The 20,756-nt window shown below is 43.5% G+C and overlaps 1 protein-coding gene across 2 annotated transcripts; it reads right to left on the reverse strand.

Moving 5' to 3' along the window:
- Positions 1-9,380: 9,380 nt before the first annotated feature.
- On the reverse strand, positions 9,381-19,617 carry stam (signal transducing adaptor molecule (SH3 domain and ITAM motif) 1). 2 transcript variants are annotated; one of them, XM_083543132.1, is made up of 14 exons: positions 19,323-19,617; positions 14,705-14,789; positions 14,511-14,586; positions 13,879-13,974; positions 13,646-13,792; positions 13,064-13,154; positions 12,471-12,666; positions 12,245-12,339; positions 11,942-12,030; positions 11,649-11,736; positions 11,475-11,529; positions 11,236-11,386; positions 10,937-11,070; positions 9,381-10,204 (listed from the first exon to the last, which is right to left on the reverse strand). In XM_083543132.1, the coding sequence occupies exons 1-14, from the start codon at positions 19,360-19,362 to the stop codon at positions 10,012-10,014; spliced, it is 1,536 nt and encodes a 511-aa protein (XP_083399258.1). In that variant the 5' UTR covers positions 19,363-19,617; the 3' UTR covers positions 9,381-10,011. The 2 variants fall into 2 exon arrangements, with proteins under 2 accessions (XP_083399258.1, XP_083399257.1); XM_083543131.1 differs by having other exon boundaries at positions 11,942-12,054; positions 19,323-19,557.
- Between the last annotated feature and the right edge of the window lie 1,139 nt (positions 19,618-20,756).

Consider the following 20,756-nt stretch of genomic DNA (forward strand, 5'->3'; position numbering starts at 1 on the left):
ATCTTTGCACTTCCTCTCATTGCCAAGACAACAGCTATGATTCTTCTCATATATTGGCTTTTGAGGTTGGAATACTTGAGGTTACTTTCATAACCCAAGTTCCCCATTCGGGAACTCGGGCTGCGTCGTTAGGCTTTGGGAACGCCCCTTCGTTGTCCGTGCTCTGAACCACGTGTGATATCTGACCAATAGGCGAGTAGCGCACAATTTGCTCCCAGAGAGCGCTCTTGGAGAAGAGCGCTCTCCCTCGTGGCTCCGGTCCTGCTCTTGCCGAGGCAAAGCGCCGCCGGCGCTCGTGGGGCTCGCAGGCCGATTTAGCAGCAGGTTTGGAGTTGGATGAGTCCTCTCCAGCCTCTCCTGCTGAATCGAGCACCTGCTCTTTCAGGGAAGCAGGCCCGATGGCTGCATCTTCTCCCGGCCTGAGTAGCGCGGTATTAAATGTCTCTCCCTCCGAGAAGGATGAGATGATGGATGCTAGCGAGCCCGTGGACTCTTTACAGCCTGTGCTGCATGAGGAGATCCTCGAGGTCGTGACACATGCCGTATCCAAGCTGGATCTAGCTTGGCCGGTGGAAATGCAGATGCAGCGTTTCCTGTGTCCTGTGTCACTACTTCGGTGCCGAGGCCTTCTGTTCTTCCCCGACCTGCACGCCGAGGTGTACAGGTCCTGGGAGACCTCTTATGCCGCGTGCACTTTCTCTCAACACTCCTCGCTCTATGCGAACGTGGTTGGGGCTAAGGAGTGCGGCTACGGGGCGATGCCACGTGTGGAAAAGACGCTAGCTAGCTATCTCTCCCCTAGTGTAGCATCGTCGCTAAAGGCCCCAGTGTTCCCTACTAAGCCATTGTGTGCAACATCAGCCTTAGTAGGGAAGGCTTACGCAGCAGCGGGCCAGGTTGCGGGTTGCCTCCACACCATGGGTGTGTTGCAGGCATACCAGGCTGACCTTCTAAGTGATTTGGATGAGGGACTTAGCTCCAGGGTCGACGATATTAAGGAGTTGCGTTGCGCTGCTGACCTAACCCTTCGGGCCACTAAGCACAAGGCACGGGCCGTTGGTCGGTCCATGGCGGCCCTGGTAGCCACAGAAAGGCATCTGTGGCTCACCTTATCTGACCTCCCAGATAAGGATAGAGCTGTGCTGTTGAACGCACCAATGACTCCTTCTGGGCTGTTTGGCGACGCGGTGACGGCGGTCGTGAACAGGTTCCAGGAGTCAAAAATGCAGTCTGCTGCATTTTAGCAGTACCTCGTTCGCCGATCTCGTGGGGCTGTTCGGCGGCAGCCCCATGAGGCCCAGAAACAGAGCGTTGCCACCCGATCTCCGCAGGCAGGGCTTAAGGGCCCCCGGCGACGCTCTAAGCCCAGGAAGGAGCAGGCTGACCTGAGGGTCACCCTCGCCTCCAACAAGCGGGCTGTGGTGCGTAGATCCTGATGATGTACGATCTACGATGTCCACTTCCGTCCAAAGTCTCGGTACGGATGGGGGAGACCTGCCACCTCTCAGGAGGTGTCAACAGCCGCAGTACACTGCTCCGGCCGTTCGGGTCCAGGAGGCCATCTGTTAGACCTGCCACAAGACGTGCTTCAAGGCACAGCCTCACTCCAGTGGTTCGCTCCCCATCTTTCTACTCGAAAGTTCACTGCGGATGGGGGTGTCATCAGCTGCGGGGCAATACACTAGCCGCTCTGAGTGGGTCAAAGGCCAGCCCCGAGGGGTTGGTTCCCCTGAGGAACTTACAGGCAGCTTGGGAGGGGCTGCCGGAGGTCTCCCAGTGGGTCCTGCAGAATATAGAGACGGGCTATGCGATTCAGTTCGCGTCTTCTCCTCCCCAGTTCAATTGGTTGTGTCCCACAGAGCAGGCTCTGGTCCTGGAACAGGAAGTGCACACTCTCCTGGGGAAACAGGCCATCGAGGTGGTTCCCCCCTAGGTTCCAGAGTCAGGCTACTACGGTCCATACTTTGTTGTTCCGAAGAAGGATGGCGGGTTGCGTCCTAGTCTGGATCCTCACTCCTTGAACCACCCACTTATAAGGCTCAGGTTCAGGATGCTTACCCTCAAAGAGGTTGTGACTTAGATCAGGTCCATCTGGTTCATTACGATAGATCGGAAGGAAGCATATTTCCACATTTCCATTCTTTCTGCACACAGGAGGTTCCTGAGGTTTACATTCGGGGGCGAAGCTTACCAATATCGGGTCCTCCCTATCGGCCTAGCACTCTCACCCAGTACCTTTACGAAATGCGTGGATGCAGCACTGACCCCGCTGCGGCTCCAGGGCATCCGCATTTTGAATTATATCAACGACCGGATGATACTGGCTCATTCAGAGCACCAGGCAGTTCGGCATTGAGATGTCGTTCTCGCCTGCCTGCATGAAGGAACTGGGGTTCAGACTGAACCCCGGGAAGAGTGCACTTTCTCCAGTACAGAGAAACACTTTTCTGTGCGTGGTGCGGGACTCAGTCAGGTTGCGGGCACGGTTGGCTCCCGCCCGGATCAAAGTCATCCTCACCACAGTCAGGATGGTAAGAGAAGGCTAGTCACTCACGGTGAAGCAGCTCCAATTCCACTCGGCCTCCTCCACATAAGGCCCCTCCAGTGGTGGCTCCGGGGCAGAGGGTTCTACCCCAGAGGGAATCTGTATCATACCATCAAGGTTCATGGCGTGCCTTTTGAGCCTTCGATGTGTGGAAGGACCCAACGTTTCTGTCCCAAGGCCCCGTTTTAGGGTCTCCTTGTCATCGCGTAACTCTAACGACGGACGCTTCACACGAGCCAGTCGGACAAGCACTGCCATGAAACAGGTTTTCCCTTACGAGAATCAGCCCATGAAACAAACAGCTGATTACTCCATCTCAATTCCTTCGTCCTGTCCACATAGTGATGTAACGCACGGACAGGGCGCAGACAGTGATGCCGCTGCGCGAGGAGGGTGAAAAACCAGTAAATCCACCTGCCTGCAGGCGAAAGCTGACCGTAGGGACAAATGCCCGATTAGTCTTGAGAGTCACTTGTGAGAAATCCATAGCAAACCGCATACAGGAGTTATGAACCGACAAAGCATGAAATTCACTAACCAACTCTGTGGTAGAAAGAGCCAATAACAAAGCGACCTTCAGCGAATGGAGCTTCAAACCAATACTCTCTATTGGCTCAAAAGGAGGCTGAGAGCGCGCGCTAAGGACCACAGACAGATCCCACGGCGGAATCAGCAGCTTTGGAAACGTGTTCAGTTGCCGCGTTTCCTTCATAAACCTGCACACAAGCGGGTGATGACCAATAGTATTTCCGTCAATCCCTACGTGGCATGCAAAAACAGCAGCGAGGTAAACCTTAACAGTTGAAAACGCCCTGCCCTTATCTAAAAGTTCTTGCAAAAAGCACAAAACCTCTGCCACAGAACAGTGAAAAGGGATAATCTGCCTTTGTGCGCACCATAGCTCAAATATACTCCATTTCCTCTCATAAGCAGAGCGCATCAAAGCTGCTCTCGCATTCTGAAACGTCTCAATTAACCTCGGAGGCAACCAGTGACACTCAGATTCAACCTCTCACGAGCCAGGGCCCAGAGAGCCACTCTGTCCGGTGCTGGGTGAAAAATCTCTCGGCGCGCTAGCGAGAGGAGATCTCTGCGCAACTGGAGAGACCAGGGTCGATTGTCCAGAAGTTGGATTATCTCAATCAACTTCCCTGGCCAGTTTGAAGCGATCAGTATTACCGGAGGAAATGCGTAAAGCAGTACGTTTGGCCACGGGTGAGCCAACGCATCTACACCCATAGGTGCACCGTTTCTCGCCAGAGAAAAGAATACAGTGCAATGAGTATTTTTTTTCAATTGAAAATGCTCATGCCCCACACCATGAGTTCTCATGCTAGATTGTGAAGTCGAGGAGAATGTGTTCTGCCCTGGTGATTTATGTACACCACCGCCGTTGTGTTGCCCGATCTGACCAAGACGTGGAAACGCAGAAGAAACTGCACGAAATGTTTCAAAGCTAGAAACACAGTTAAAAGTTCTATAAAGTTTATGTGCACATACCCTAGCAAAACGGGCCATATTCTTTCGCTATCCTGCCCTCGCACACTGTGCCCCAACCTGTGAGCAAAGCATCCGTTGGCACTACTTTTCTCAGGGAGACAGCTCCCAGCGGGGTTCCCGATTCGAGATAAGTGTAATTTCTCTAGTGACGGCGAGCGCGCAAGCAAAGTGATGACACCATCACTTTGCGGTTGAGGTGGCACTTTGGACATAAGTGCTGCACCGCTACCCAGCACTGAAACTCTCATTCGCAACAGTCTCAATGGGATGACACTGCCAATCCCATTAGCCCCAGAAGGCATGACCAGAGTCTGAATGGGACTTTCTTTCCTCTAGGAGAGACAACCGCGAATTGATGCGCTCCTCTGATAGAAAAGCCTGATACAGGTCTGAGTTCAGCCTGAGACCCAGGTAGATTATTTTCTGCGTGGGCACCAAGCAGCTTTTCATCTCGTTAATTCTGAAGCCTTAGCCCTTCAGGTACGAAAAAGGCACACTCGCATTATCTACCTCCGCTTGCCGCTGTGACGGAGTGCAGAGGGGAAGATCATTTAAATACACTGACACTCTGAGACCCGCTGCGCTCAGCGGTGACAGTGCAGCCTCGGCACATTTGGTAAAAGATCCTTGTGGCTAGTGCCAGCCCAATCGGAACTGTCAAAAATTCGTAGGCTGTGCCCCGATAGACAAAGTAAGAATTTCCTGTGTGCCGGATAAATGCTTATGTGAAAGTGAGCATCCTTCAGATCCACTGATATAAACCAGTCTCTGGGACGAATAACACTGTACAATGCTTTTATTGTGAGCATTTTGAACTTGTACTTTCTGAGGTGTTTTTTGATGTTCCATAAATCCAGAATGGGATGGGGATCCCGCTTTCTTGGGAATGACAAAGTACCGGGAGTAAAAACCGTGCTGGCTGTCTTCCCGTGGTACCCATCGAATTACCCCTTGGTTCAATAAAAAGGCTATTTCGTCCTCTAAAACCTGAGCTGATTCCCCCTCCATTGTTGACCATATCACACTGTTGAAGAGTGGTGGTCTCACAGCAAATTTCAGACGATACCCTTGCTGTATTGTGGACAAAACCCAAGGGTGAACTGTGCATGCGTGCCAACTCTCTGCACGAGCAGAAAGCGCCATTTAGCGGCGGAGCTGTGGGTTGCAACTCTGATTCGAGTTTTACTGTGTATGTTTTTATGTGATTTCTTTAAACACGTCTATGCCCTCTGCCCACTGTCTGGATGCACAGAACACATTTTTATTGTTTGAGAAAGAGAATGAACAGAGAACTTTCTCTGAAGTCCCCTCTTAAATAACCTCGCAAGTGGAGAGGGGAGAAGTAACTTTTGGGGCACTGGGGGAACTGGTGCCAAAACTCTAACCGGAGAAACTCTGTTCACTGTACATTGTTCTTGAATCACTCCCCAACGCTTTTTCACTAGAGGGGGAGGACAAGATTTCTCAGATGAGTTGAGGGGTGCTACAGAGACTGCTGTAGCCCCTCTTTTGACCCAAAATCAGACCACTGGTTAGGTCATCTGTCTTTTCTTCCCTCCCTGAGGGTTAGCTGGGCAATGTCTAGCTGCTGCTGCCGCAAAAGAGGCCTTGCTTCTGTGCTGGGGCTGTTTTTGGCGAGCCTCACCTGCATTTACTGCTGGGGTGAGGGGGCCTAGGGGCTTTCTCGGGAGGCATGCTTCAAACACTTCCCCATCTTTCTTGCGTTGGTGCGTATTTGACACCGCAGCCCTGAAAATGGCTTTCGGCTCTACTGGAGCATCAAGAAATTTCACCTTCTCCCTCTCTGATAAACCTGTCAATCCCAACCATGGGGCTCTTTTGCCCACCACGGGCAGACCCATGCTGCGGCCGCAGCTCTGGACTGCTCCCCTTGATGAACGCAGGTTGGGATCTGCAATGATGCAGATTTTTTCCCACAAGGCCAAGTCAGGTGACCCAGCATCAGTCTGCCTCCCAGTCTCTTCCATAAGCTCCGCCTGGTATGCTGTGAGCAGTGAGGTGGCATTTAAAGCTCTACCCACCAGGGTAGAGGAGTGGTAAATCTTTTGGAAAAGAGAGGCGGACAGCCTTTCTTTCCATCCCGGCAGTGAAGGGAAGGAGGAGGACAGGGCAGCCTGTCAATTAGAGTGGAGGTGACATGTCACAAACAGTTCAACGGGGGGGTTGGACAGCCCCAAATCCTCCATATTGTGCATCTCTCCAGTCTATAGAAACCGTAACTGGTACTCTATGTGAGAAGGGATTGTCCCAAAATCACAGCATTTCTGCGACACATGCAGGGACGGCTGGAATCAGCTGCTTAACTGGGGAAGCGTGCAATGGCAGCCTCTTCCCATCATAAAAATCCCTCTCAGCGTCCTGGTGCACCCGTTGAGATGGCCAGTCGATGGAGAGCTTTTTGGCTGCTCTCCTACACATCTCAACGAGGTCCACCTCGAGCTCACCTGGCATTGGGGGAAGGGCCCATAGCACAAGGGTCTCCTTTATTCGCGGCCGCAACTCGCATTCGGCGCTCTCAAATGCTTAACGGGAAATGAGAGCAGTGCGGGCAGCACTCGGGGTTAGCGAGCACAGCCTGTGCGTGCCTAACTACCAAACACACTATGCACAGGGTATGAGAGTCTTTGGCTGAGATGCCACCACGCATGCACACGGCCGTGAGGGATCTTTCCCCGCCACCGTGCAACCGGATGGGCTTGCAGTCGCCATAACGGAGATGCGAACACCGGGAGATAAACGAGATCACCACAACGTGCCTCTCGAAAAAAAAAAGGTTTCATAAAATTACCTTCCTTACCTCACTTAACCCAAGGTGAAAAAGGTACAGCAGAAGCAAAAATATTCGCCTTAACAGTGAGTATCCCCTCAAAAAGAAGCAGCCGCGCTCGGAGATGCACCTCAATGGCTCGTCCATGAACAGTTTAGCGGCCACCCCAGAAGATCTGCTGAGGATAGCTTCCTGAAAAGGATCTTCACAGGGAAAAGAACGAGAATGAGGCAGGGACCGTCAGCAGCGGTGTATATAGGGAGGCAGGACTCCCCGCATCACTGTCGTGATTGGTCTGAGAATATTTCTCCACTTCACAGGTTTCTCACGGGGTAAAAGGGGGGCCTGAGGTGGCCATGGCAGGTTTTAGCTTTTAGGATTTTTTTAGGCACATAGTTGTTCCTTTTCCTTATATGCAGCAAACATGTTACAAAGGCAAAATACACAAGAATTAGACAGCAAATGATTGGAAGAAAGTTCTACCTCTAACAAAACTTGTGCAAGACAGAAAACAGGAGACATTAACAGACTGGCTCACACCCACAGTCAAACATGGAGGTGGAAGCTTAATGGTTTGGGGTTATTTTGAAGCAAGGAAAGTTAGAGACTTATTCCAGCTGAAAGGAATGCTAAACCAATATGGCTTCCATTCCGTACTTTAGAGCCATGCTATTTCATATTGACCGTGGCTAATTGGAACTAATTTCAGCCAACAAGAAGACAATAACTAGAAATGCATTCAATGCATTCATTTTAAGCAATATTTTGAGAGAGAACAGTCGGCTGGCCTGCCCAGTCATCGCACCTAAATTCTATTGAACTTCTCTGGTATGAACTGGATCACAAAGTAGAAAAAAAAAAAAAATTATAATAATAATAAATACATTTCAACTAATGAACATCCTTGGCAAGTTTTAGTAGAGGAATAGCAAAGTATTTCAGCTGAATGTCTGGAGAAACTGTCCGTGTGCCAAGAGTGTGTAAAGTTATTCATGCTAGGGGAGAATTTTGCAATTGAAATAAAGTTCAACATTTGTAAATTCATATTTTTGTTTGCTGAAAGTAAATCTTCATACAGTTCAATTACCTACCTTGTACCTTGCATATACACAAAAGGAGCATAAAATACAAGGTTCCCAAATTCATGCACTGCTTATATACATGCAAGCATTTTGAATTTTATTTTAAAGCTAAATACTTGTGTATTAAGCAATACAATTGTCTATAAAGATTCTATTTTAGTCCTTACTTATTCCCATTTTAATAAACCCCAAACACACCAGACCACAATGTATATTTGGGCTAATTTTATTGTGAATACTAACCATTCAGATGATTAAAATAGTACATAAACAACTAGGTACATTTAAGAGAACCGATACATCAAGAACCTTTCAAACATGGAAACGGTCATTCTCCCTGTGAATAAAGTTTTTCGGGATCACAGCTGTGTATAAAAAGCGGCAGACCATGTTGGAACTGGCTCATTGTCCCTGGTCAAGATCTTTTAGCAACTCTTAATATATAGATATTCCACCTACACAGATGACACCAGAAAAAAAGAACACAACCGCTGATCCCGATAACACATCAAAACGGACCGACTTCCGGCCTCCGCTGACTCCCACAATGATTAAAAATGTAGTGACATTAGGGTGGACTACACTCATTCCCACATACATCCTACACAACTGGTTCTTGATGCAGGGGGAATTAGACCTAGCAAAATGCACAAGGCCATTTATAGGGTGTTGAAAAAATTCTCAGTGCCTAAACGTTTTTCAGTTAGCCGCTTTAGTCCTTCTGTGGTTAAAACGTTTTACAACTTGAGACTGTAAGTCCAAATCAAAAGTGCATAACATCTTCGAGTAATATTACTACATGCCTTTCACTGTGCTCTTTCGACAGAAGGAGCAGCTGCTGCGACACAGGTTTTCATATATTATATATATATATATATATATATATATATATATATATATATATATATATATATATATATATATATATATATATATATATATATACACACACACACACACACACATCTACATTATGAAGCAGATCATCCTTCTCTTATATCAAAGTACAGTGCATTTAAAAATGACAGTCAAAATAAATAAAAGACATACTACAAGTAAGAATCAATTTAACACTGTGTTAAAGAAATGCTTCAAGACCGAAGGCTGATGGGCTGCTCCATCCTGCTGAGAACTGCAAAGATTTGCCACTGTTAGGAAACTACTGGTGCTGTGCTACACGGCCCCGCAGGAGAGGTGGAATGGCTGCGATGCTTTTTGAAAACTAATGACACATGAAGGCCATACACTCGTATGCCTATTGAGCTCCCCACATTTACTCACGCACGCTCACACACACACACACACACACCCACACCCACCCAAAAACAAAAAAAAAAAAAAAAAAACATCTCCTATGAAACCCTGTAGCAACAAACACCTAGACTGTTTCATAACAGTTCCATAACATAAGGGAAAATTATGTACATGTGCATGCTCCGTTTTGTGTTTCAGCTTTTCCTAGTAAGTGTGTAGTCTTTAGTGGGCATTAGGGCAGCACCAACTCAAATAACTTAAGGGGGAGAGACAGAACTTTAGACATACAGAATAACAAAGCGAGAAAGATAGACACACGAGATAGAGCTAGTGAGTCAGACTGACAAAAAAAGAAGATAGGCAGCATGGAAGATATAATATAGTGTGAACAGAAAGAGAGATAAAGACAGTGAGAGAGGTGCAGTTAGGAAATGGAGATAGTGATAGGGAGATATTTTAAAACAGTGAGACAGAGAGATGTGGTGTGTATGAGAGTGAGAGAGAGAGAAAAAGAAAGAGCATGAGCGCTAGAGAGATGAATAAAGAGAAAGAGACTGTCTGCCTTTTTTCAAATTACATAATGTAACCAGTCAGTAGTGAATCGAAATCCTGCGTCTTTTACTTGACTACGCGTTTGTGGTTTCTACTGTCTGGGTGCATTACAGATTGAGCATAGTGTTGATGAACGTACACGTTGATCAGAAACATTAACTGAACTGGGAGCATGGATCAGTCTGTTCCAGTGACCTGTAGCCATGTTTTAGTGTTAGCCTGCACAGTCTCTTGTTTAGGAGTAAGGTGTGGTATGTGTACTGGAGAGGGGAGTGGCATGTACGTGGGTCCTATAAGAGGGCTTTCTCTGGGTAAGGGCTCTGTTGTGGGTCTGTGGGATTGGCACAGCTGTAGCTGGGGTTTTGGGTCAGGCCCGCCTGTCCACCGCCGGAGCTCTGGTACGCCTGCTGCACTTCAGCCGGAACCATGCTGCCTGCAGGGGCACTGTACACAGGCGCCTGGCCCATGTACATGTGCACATCACTGGGAAAGAAATACACACATTTAACGCGTTACAATGAATGATGGAACATACATGGCTTGAAATTGAACATTGTAGTTCTCCAATCGTGTAGGAAGATTTTTCACAATCTTCTTGAACGTCTCTAAACCGTGTAAACCTCATGTTTATCGACGTCATGAGGGTTTTAACAAATTCTTTCATTTTATTTGTATTTATACCACAGCACTTATGAATTCTCAATCAGGTGTTGCGGTTCGGTTCACAGGATTTCATCAATAGGCTGAATCCTTTCTATATTAACAATACATCCACATGGACCGAGGTCACACAAGCTAAGTGTGCGTTTCTTGAGGTTTCGATGAAGTAACTGGTTTTGTGAATGTTACACCCAATTTAAATATGACTAAACTAATCTAAAATAGGAAATATTTTGTTAATCATTCTAAAATAAGAAATTATAATCACTGGCAAACTGCTTGTATAATGCAGCAACAGGAATAGGGGGGGAAAAAACATTTCAAGGTGGTTTCCATTTTACCAACAAACTATAACAGCATGACACATTGTGTTTAATTCCACGCTTATGACTTTATGAAAGCATACTATTTAGTATGTTTCTTGATATATTATTTTCCAGCACTTACAATAACCTTTTATATAATAACGTCCAATTTGCAGTATGATAAAGTTAATGGATGATAATTTCAAGCCTTCACAACAATCTTTTTCAGAAAAATGGGTTCAGTCATTACCCGGGTGCTGGTTGCCCTGGTAAAGGACCAGGCACCTGGTTCATGGCAGAAATCTGCTCCACAGGAACACTGTAACCCTGCACCCCTGTAGCAGCCACTCCATACTGTCCTGCAGCTGTCTGTCCTTGGTACACCTGTGGACAACACAGCATTACTCAACTAGGAAGCATGCACAATAGTACAGAGATCTTCTTCCAGAATAAAACCCAAATGCAAAATACAAGATATCTCAGGTTTCAATAAAGATGATTTTGTTTTTGATCTGGTCCTAGTGAAGGTAATTTGAGGGAGTCGCTCACTTGCTGTGAGGTCCCAGGCTGCTGCATGTAGTACTGCTGGCTCTGCAGTTTGGCATACATGGCATACACCGGGTCCTCGTTCATCAGCTTGGCATACAACGAGAGTGCCTCCATCACCTTCACGTTAAGCTCCGACAGCTCCGAGTGCTTCCTGAAAGACACCATGAAGAACAGAAAGATTTTTTTCTTAGAAGGAAAGACAGACAATTCAGATCAATACAAAAAATGTTTATCAATACCTGTCAATTTCTTCCAGTTTCTGATCAATGAGTGGACCCATTTGGTTGCAGCTAGCTGAACAAAAGGGGAAAAAAAGAAAAAAAATATATAAAAACACCCATATCCAAATAAAATACTAAAGAGGAAGAACTAATATGTCGCATGCATAGCTAAGAAAAGGCCCTGCGCCCTACCCTCTAGCTGGAGCAGCTCGCAGGCATCCGACTCGTTATCTGCTGGGTCTGCGCTCTGGATCATCTGGAGCAACTGGTCCATTTTCTCCTGCATGCATTACAGTCCATTAGTGCTACTATTAATAACGCCAGGTAGCTTTTATTGAGTTTGTACAGCTACTGATCAAGCCCAATCCATTTAAAAAGCACACTACACAGGAACTCAAACTCCTAATCGGAGCATAGCTCGCTGTTTTGTGCAACGTTGTGCATTTCATTGTGTAGAAGACTTTCTTCATAGGATTAACCCTCACCTCATCTATGTAGGCAGGCTCAGGCTCTGGTTCTATAGTCTCGACCTGGACGTCCTCGCTGAACTGTACCGTCTTTTTCTCCGTTTTCACTGGTCGAACAGAGTAACAGAGTTCTGCGTGAAATAGGTTTTTGTAAAATATAATAATGTAAGAACATCATGAAACAGAAATTTAAAGAAGTCAAATGGTAACAGAATAATTAATTGAAATTCTGGAAGCGAAAAAATAAAATAAAATACAAATACCCATGCTGGTTAGTAGTGAAAACAGGTGAAAGATGACAAAAATAACCCCTCTACTCACTCATCTCTGGCTCTGCTGTCAAGTCTGCTGTGACAAAGTTGGATGGAAAAAGGCCCACGCCCTGATAAGTCTCACCTTTCCACCAGTTGGGGTCACTGCAATAAATAAATAATTTGTTCTTCATCAAGCCGTATAAGCATATCCTGTTTACATTAAGAAAAACTTAAGTATGCTCAAATTCATCAAAGTTTTTTAATTCCACTACGCTTCTAAGGTAGAGGGTGACCTGTCGTCTAAGATGGTGATGATCTCTCCAGATTTGAAGGTCAGCTCGTTGTCCTCTGCTGCCTCAAAATCGTAAATAGCCCGGACTTTCCTTCCCTCTGCTTTGTGGGAGGTGAGAAGGCTGCTCGCGCTCGGGTAAAGCCCAGAGAACGAGGCCTGGTTTGGCAGCCGCTGCTCCTTCAAGGACAACTCAATGGCTGCGTGTAGGAAAATAAAATCAAAAAGTCAAAATCCTTCTATCCTTTTTTTCTTTTGGGGTCATTACAACTGAAAGACACAGTACTGGTATATAGCTGTGTGTAAGGCTTTCTGCAGGTTGATCACAAAATAATGGACAACCTATCCTTTATTAACTTTGTTTGCATATTATTTCAGATTTAACTTGTCTGTTCAGTTTGTACTTATTGCTAAAGTTATATAAAAAAAAAAAATAATATATATATATATATATATATATATATATATATATATATATATTTTTTTTTTTATTTTTTTTTTTTGTTTGTTTTTTTTTGTTTTTTTTGCCTCAGTATGTAAAATAGAATACTATAAAAATACGAGGTCACTTTTGCAGCACTGTTATAAAAGGTGCACCTTTGGCCAAGTCCTCCTCTTCTTTCTTGGTTGTGGATGTTGCTGGGTCTTTGGCCACTAAAGCGGGGCTGGCTTTAGCTTGCTCTGCTGCCTGCAAAACATATAAGTAAATGGTCCAACTTGCACATTCCCAAAATATAAACTACGCTTTAGATACCGGTCAAGTAACTTAATGTTTGAGAAATAAACAGATAGATGGAGACAGATTTTGCTATTTAAAATTTTCTCCTAAATTTTGTCCAATTCCCTCCACCCAACCAAGTCTCTCCTATTATACAGCAGCTACCAACAGAGAAGAGTGATGGCTAGATGCATCTTTTTAAGCTGCTGCTGGCGCTGCGTCCCAGGAAGGCTTGAAACACTCGGAGGAAAATGCTATCCGCCTTCTTCCACATACAGAGCCTCAGGCACGTAAAACCGGTCAGCATGTCACCATTTTCCTCTCCAGGGCCCCAAGCCACTGATGGAAGCCACATGACTAGGGTTTGCAAAACTCATTTAATTATTCAGGACACACTGAAACTATCCAGCAGCTGTAGGCCAGGAGGTTAACCAACATTTATGTAGCATTAGTGTACCAACCTGGGATCCGACAGCAGGGAAGGTAACACCCTGCTCTCTCAGGTTCTTAATCATAGCTGATATGAGACTGAGCTGGGGGTCATTTCGGAAGTCTTCGGCCCATTCCACCATGAGGGCCTTGAGCTTCTCACATACTTTTGGGTGACCCTGATTAAAACAACAGACAATTCTGAGTCGCTTTGTTCGCTTAACATGAATGGAACGACCACACTTTCATAAACCAGTGAACATACCTTGTTTAAGACGTTACTAACTTCACTGGCAAACTCTCGCGAGCACACCTCCAAATGGAAGATTTTCCCGCAGTTTGAAACACAAGCCCCTAATAACTGTGTTGGAGGAAATAAAAATTGAAAAGTGCAGAGTGGGGGAAAAAAGCGAGAGTCAGTTATACTATATTGAGTTACAAGCAAACATGTACTCCATGGCAGTACATTAAAATATAGTCTCCTCCCAAAAGTAATGGAACAGCCGTTTGGTTGGTTGGGCAGGGGATTATGCACTAAAGAGAGTTGAGTTTGAGAAATTGTAAATAATATGAGACAAAAGATCAGAATTTCAGCTATTCAGAGCTATAAGCTGTTTAAACAAACAGGAGAAACCTGGCCGTTAAGATACACCTGCCAATCGCATATTCCAATCTTTTAATTGATTGGGAAAAATCAGTTTGAACAAAAAAGTTGGCGTGTTCCAAATTGTTTATCGTCTCATTGTTTCTTGATCTCAAACACAACCGTCTTCAGCAAATAGCAAAAACAAAAATCGGCCTTGCGGTTGCAATATTTTCTTGGAGAACTGTATGACATCGGCGAAACCAAAACCACTTCACAAGCTTCGAGAGAGGCTTAAGAATGAACAAGCGTACTGTCAGAGCCTGCATGGCTACATGGGGATCCTTGTGGTTGACTCGCCTCATAATAGAACGAAGGCATTCTTTAGGTCTGCGCAGAAAAATGTAGAGCAACAAACCATCAACCCTTGTTTGACATACTGAACAATTGAACTCAAAACAGCTAGATGAATAAAATTTCAGACTAGACAGAAGCCGATGTGACTCACCCAGTGCGTGACTGTCCTATCTTATCACATATGTCCAGTATGAGGCCCCAGTCCTCCGCTGTATTCATCTCACTGGTTGCTTTCTCTGCAAAAGGAAAAAATTTTTTTGCAAAATACCAGACTTGGCTTTTGTTTCTCGAGCCTGTATATTAAAATAATCATTTGAACCAACTTAGAATATACATTACATTGAAACTACATCTGAAGATGGTTGTTAATATATTTTTTGATGAGTCAAATTAAACTTGTGTGGTTATACACTTCTGCCATACAGTTCATCCTTTTACTCTAATGCAAGTCATGAAGCATTCTCTTCAATAATTAACAGTAAAGAGTTAACCTGTCATGTCACCCCAAAGAATGTACTTCCATAGGGGCTGTGTAATTGCACCACGAACATTATCCTTCATCAAAGATAATAGAATAGAGACAATCAACATAATCGTGTGATTTTTCGATGACTAACTAAAAATGTCCGTTGGGGTGCTTTTTTGAAATACTAAATGAGTATATTAATCTAAACCCTGTTCTCATCATTCTGGAACCTTCCCATCTTACACATCTACTGACCAGACTGCAAAACAAATGGCTTGCATGCAGTTTCATTACAGCTGAGAAGTTGCTACTGGTGTTCTGGGGAAATCTGGGGACATCTATTCTACCTGGAACAAATGAGATATTGTCTGAAGGGCAAAACTGAACCATTTGATAAGCTCTGGCACCATATTATTTGTTATTGAAGTATAAAACTAATATTTAGCACATATAAATTCCCGATTATGTGTTCCGTTTTTCGTTCTTTCTGGCTTTATTATATGCCTTTATGCTTTTCTTCTTGTTTTCATTACTTTTACCCAAAAGCAATGAAATCTGCAAAAGTACTAATTGTTTAAAAAAAAATATATAAAACGTGTTTGACAAAAAATATAATTTGTGAAAAGAAAAATTCAGTGAATGTGTAAAGTCTTAGTTCTGTCCTGCTCCCGCAAATAATCTAATTTTCTTATTTAAAATAATAATAAATAAATCAACTAAAATCAACTAAAAAACAGGCCAATGTTTTGTTGTGTTGTATGTTCCTTTCTTTAATAATGAAGCAATATCTGTAGCACTCAGAGATTCTCCTCTGTCTTGCGCTTGACATTTTGCCTCTGTGCGCTCTAGTAGTCTACCACAGTGGTCATGAATACATAACTTACATTATTTCCGTTTTATTTACTATCTGATTCTGAATTATGTTTTTATTTTGGAAAATTACCTCACTCTCGTGCAAAAAAGGTTGGGGACCACTGGTCTACCGCACATGAGCCACGCGAGAGTTCGTGTTCGACCTTGTGCCTGTAAATCGTTGTATTTTATTTTAGTTGCCATTGTCTCTTTTGTGCAGTAAATACATAACAGTTTATTTATTTGTATCATTTTGTGGGAGTCCCGCAAATGATTTGATTCTCCCGCAGCCCGAACATACATGAGTATTTTACCACCCGCACCCACATTCACATCAAATCTTGTCCCGCGTCGCACTTGTTTTGTTCGGATCCCGCAGTACTCCAACAGAAGTGCGGGTCTCTAGTGCTTAGTGTAGTACAGGGTCTCCAGATGTAGGGTGCTGTACAGATTGTCCTGATAGTACACACCAGGATGCCTAAAGTTTAACTGGCTGACTCAGATGTCCGAGATGGAAAATCGGTAAAGCGTGCCAGACTAGTTAGTGGATTTAGTATAGGCGGGATGCTGTAGTATATCTCGTCTGATAACTTAATATTCATACTTTTCTGAATTAATGGTGTCTGGAAATGAGTGCCAGAAAATTGCACGGTCCAACGCATGAACCATGTAGTCATCTAGATAGACTGGTGTAACAAACCAGTGAATCTAATCATTTGAAAAGGTTAATGTTAACCAGATAGCAGGTCACTTTTTCCATACATAGGTGTCTATTCAAGCCCTTCAATTAATTCAAGTCTGTGTATAATAAGTGAATGGATACTACACAAGATTGAATTCTCAAATCTGATTGAAACGTTATTCCGTTTTCTAAAATGGCATTGCTGTGACAACACAGCGGGCTAAGAGGTTTATATTAACCTGCCGGTTTTAATACACTATCATTACTATAGTTACAGCTGATTCACTGGGTCTTGCATGGTGGGCTTTCTAAGCATGATACTAAATTGATTTAGAACCCATGTTATTTGTATTTACGATGTTACACTTTCTTTAAGGCGTCTATTTTACACTGAAGAAGAAAATAAATAAATAAATAAATAAAGGAGTCTGGGGTACCAGCACTTTGCAACAGTCAGCAGCATGTTTTTTTGCCTCTAGGAAAGTCTTCAGAAGAGAGGACTTTCTGTTTTGCAGTACCACAACAACTGGTTTAATAACACAACTTGAAAAGCACAATAAACAGTGACTTTTACAATTATTTTTTGCCAACACTGGCGAGTTAAAATGGTCAATGATGTTTGCATTGAGGACTTTTTTGGTACCACCAATACATTGCCTGGATCAGGCTGTCTGTCTAAACTGGGTGGCTGAGCAAGAAGGGCATTGATCAGAGGAGCTTTTTTGTCTTTGAAGGACTTACTAGGCTTTATGACTAAGAGTGGTCAGTCTCTGCATGTGACAAGTAACTCACAAGATTTACACAAAGATGACCTAGAATAAGCCTTTCCTGAATAAGGAAGACTCTGATGCCATCAGGCAAAAGGTGCTATGGTTTGATGAGAGCAATACGACCCCCCTTTCGACTGAACTCCAACTGCAAGCAAACACAGCACACCACCTAAAACGCACCATACTTACTGTAAAGCGTAGTGGTGGAGATTTATGCTGTGGGGTTTTTTCTCTTGAGCAGGGACGGGGAAATTGGTCAGGACTGAAAACAAATGGATGCTGTCAAGTACACCCAAATACTTGAAGAGAATCTGCATCACTCTGCTAGGCAGCTAAATATGGGTAGGTCATTCACCATTCAACATAGCAATGATCCTAAACATACTGCCAATAGAAGAAACAAACGACTTAAGGATAGGACGGTTAATGTCCTTGAGTGGCCATTGCCACTCACCATGGAATCCGATTGACTGGATCGATTCTGCGAGGAGAATGAGCAAATATTCCCCAATGTAGGTTTGCAAAGCTGAAACAGACATATGCCAAAAAAGATTAATGGCTGAGATTAAAACAATGTGTCTCTGCGAAGTATTAACAGGGGAAGAATGACTTTTCCAACCCGGTTAATCTAATTTTTCAGAACTGTTCTCTTTTTCTTTCAATAATTTGATAACCTCTGAAAGTAAATATTTCAAAGGGGTATAATGGTATTCTATAGGCACTTAATACAGAGAGATGAAGAGAGTTTATGTGTAGGTAAATAATGTGCATGTGGGTTTGTGCCACATCTCTACTACTAATAAATCGGCTGGTGTTAATTTCTACAATAGCCGTCTCCCTCTGTATGCTCCAAAAGCCCCCAGAAACTTTCATTGTCTGGAAGACGTTTTATTGACAAAAAATGTTAAAAAATAATTTAATGGAAAAAATAAAGCAATTGAAAAACAAAAAATACCACTTGCACTTATTTCCTTCCTTGGGTTCACTCAGTCTTCTTTTCGATGTATCGCTAAAAGAAAAAAAACACCAAGCTCCCACTGATTTTGCATTGAGGTAAGCTAGAGTAATTTTCATTATATTAAGTTAAATAAGTAAACCAGTTATATTATATAAAGATTATCTGGCCACTGGCCACCCCGACACCCTGCCGCCCGGGCCGTAGAACATTTGTGTTTGCATGAAACTGGTTCGTAATCCAAAATCATTTGTGATCGGTTCTTTATGTGAGTGGACGTCATAATGGGTCCAGATGCATTACATTTCCAGCAGTTGGCAGACACCCTTGTGCAAAGTGACTTACAATTATCTCATTTATACAATTGAGCAGATGAAGGTTAAGCACATGGTGGTGATGGGATGTGAACACAAAACCTTCTGATCAGAAATCCAACATCTGACCAGCATCCCTGTGATGGAAAGTCAGTATCTGCCCCTGCCTCACCCCCCCACATAACACCACTTCATTTCTCTATACACCCTATTTTTCAGATGCAGCATCTCATGACCCTCAGCTTCATCAGCACCCCCATTCGCCTGACAGCGACGCTCCGTCAACACACGGCTAGTTCGAAGCAAAGCCGGCTAAACCCGTTAGCTAGCCGCTCCTTAGCTTCTACAAGATGAGCTGAGCATTTGCAGTGTCACTGTAGCTCCTGTGTAAAGATTAAACACCAGCCCTGGTCATAACAAGCATCACTACACGCTTTATTCCGGGCTGAAAGTAGGTTCAGATATGGTACACCCGTGGACACATTGCGCGTGGACTCAAAACACTGTGGAAACCCTATGTTATAAGCATCAGCCAGCTAATGCTAAGTAGCCCGTTTTAACAACGCCTACTGCCGCTACACACGCACACTCACAAATGTCGCAGTTTTGTACGTGCACTGGCTAAATATGGACAGACGCTAACAACAATACAGCATCACTAAGCTAACCTGTGTATATACACACACATATCAATATATACATATGTATGTATGCTAGCTGGCTAACTTACCAACATCTTGATCGAAAGGATTGGACGTGAAAAGAGGCATCGCCGGGGATAATAATAATAAGGAACAACAGCAAGTCGCGTCTCAGCTCGTCCCCTCGTCTTTTCTCCTCTTTATCTCTACTTTTAGCTGTTTAATAAATGAACCGACATAATAAAAACAATAGAAATAAAAATATACAGCAGCTCTAACGGTTATAACAGTCACTCCTTATTTGCAGACTATTGATGGTGCATTATGGGGGAAAAAAATACCCCCAAGCCTGCCTTATTTTCCATCCGGATTTCTCTAAGTCCCGCCTACTGTGGCTCTGTTGACCAATCCAGTGAACGAACGGGATCAGTCAGGGCGAACAGAGAACAGACTATAGCCAATCAGTGTTCAGTGGGCGGGGTTTTTTATGAATTAGCGCACACAATAAATACTCAACTTTGAACGTGTCAGGACGATTTCTTAAATATAGATCTTCTGTATTTTAGGTGATTGGTTTATGTAATATATTTTCGCAATTATTCCATATAAATCTTATTAAAACGAAAGGAAAAAAGAGGTCAAAGGAAAAACTTCGTTTCATCATATGATAGAATCACGTGACTGACCTTTTGCACAGTCCCACGTGCTACAAGCATGAAATCATCCTTGTCTGTCTGGGATTTAATAATAAAAAAAAAAAAAAAAAAAAAAACTAATAATAATAATTATTATTATTATTAATAATAATAAGTCAAACAAATTAGAGTATATAATATTTGTGTTATTTGGGTTTAATTTCATTTATATTTCATTTATATATATTTCCCTTCTAATCTGAAGCTGTGCTCTGGCAAAATAATTTTCTTCGGGATTAACAAATCTTATCTTATTTCTGTAATATATAATTAAGTATAATTTAAAGTCTGGGAAAGGTGACCAGTCTCCAATAAAGAATATGCAAGAAGATCTTTAAATAAAATTTTGAAAAGAAAATTCAATCAGTAATTTTATATTCGGTTTAATGACATTGTAGAATAACCCAGGACGTATGTCCTTACATCATGCCAGCGAACGCATTTGTAGAGAAAGTTTCCAGAGAAACAGGATGTTTTAAATTATCTTCATCTGCTCTGCAATTACAGTGCTTTTAAGACTGAACGATGTTGATAAACCTGGAGATACTGAAACAGTAGTCAAAACATTCATGACATTGGGCTCCAATGGTCCAAGACTGTAGATGAGCTCCTTCCTCTTACATTAACACACTTAATTTTCCCTGTAACAACTAGCAATGCAAGCAATGAAGTCATTAATGTTATGTCTGTTGCTTTTAAATGTTATCGTATCAGCTGCTTGACAAAACAGTCAGGATTCTTCGATGTACAATTGATTGCAAAAAAAACCCAATAGTATTTTATGCTAGTTTAAATCAGGACTTGTGTAGATTCATGCTTTGTTTTATT

Source organism: Silurus aristotelis (genome assembly GCF_946808225.1).
Source record: "Silurus aristotelis genome assembly, chromosome: 5".
NCBI classification, from domain to species: domain Eukaryota; kingdom Metazoa; phylum Chordata; class Actinopteri; order Siluriformes; family Siluridae; genus Silurus; species Silurus aristotelis.

What these genes read in the sequence shown, in the direction of transcription:
- stam (XM_083543131.1), bottom strand. Translation starts at nt 19,362, where the DNA reads ATGCCTCTTTTCACGTCCAATCCTTTCGATCAAGATGTTG. An exon ending in TAGCCATGCAGGCTCTGACA is followed by an intron (nt 13,975 to 14,510) that starts GTACGCTTGTTC and finishes CCTCCAACACAG; the next exon opens with TTATTAGGGGCTTGTGTTTC. An exon ending in TTAGTAACGTCTTAAACAAG is followed by an intron (nt 13,793 to 13,878) that starts GTATGTTCACTG and finishes TGTTTTAATCAG; the next exon opens with GGTCACCCAAAAGTATGTGA.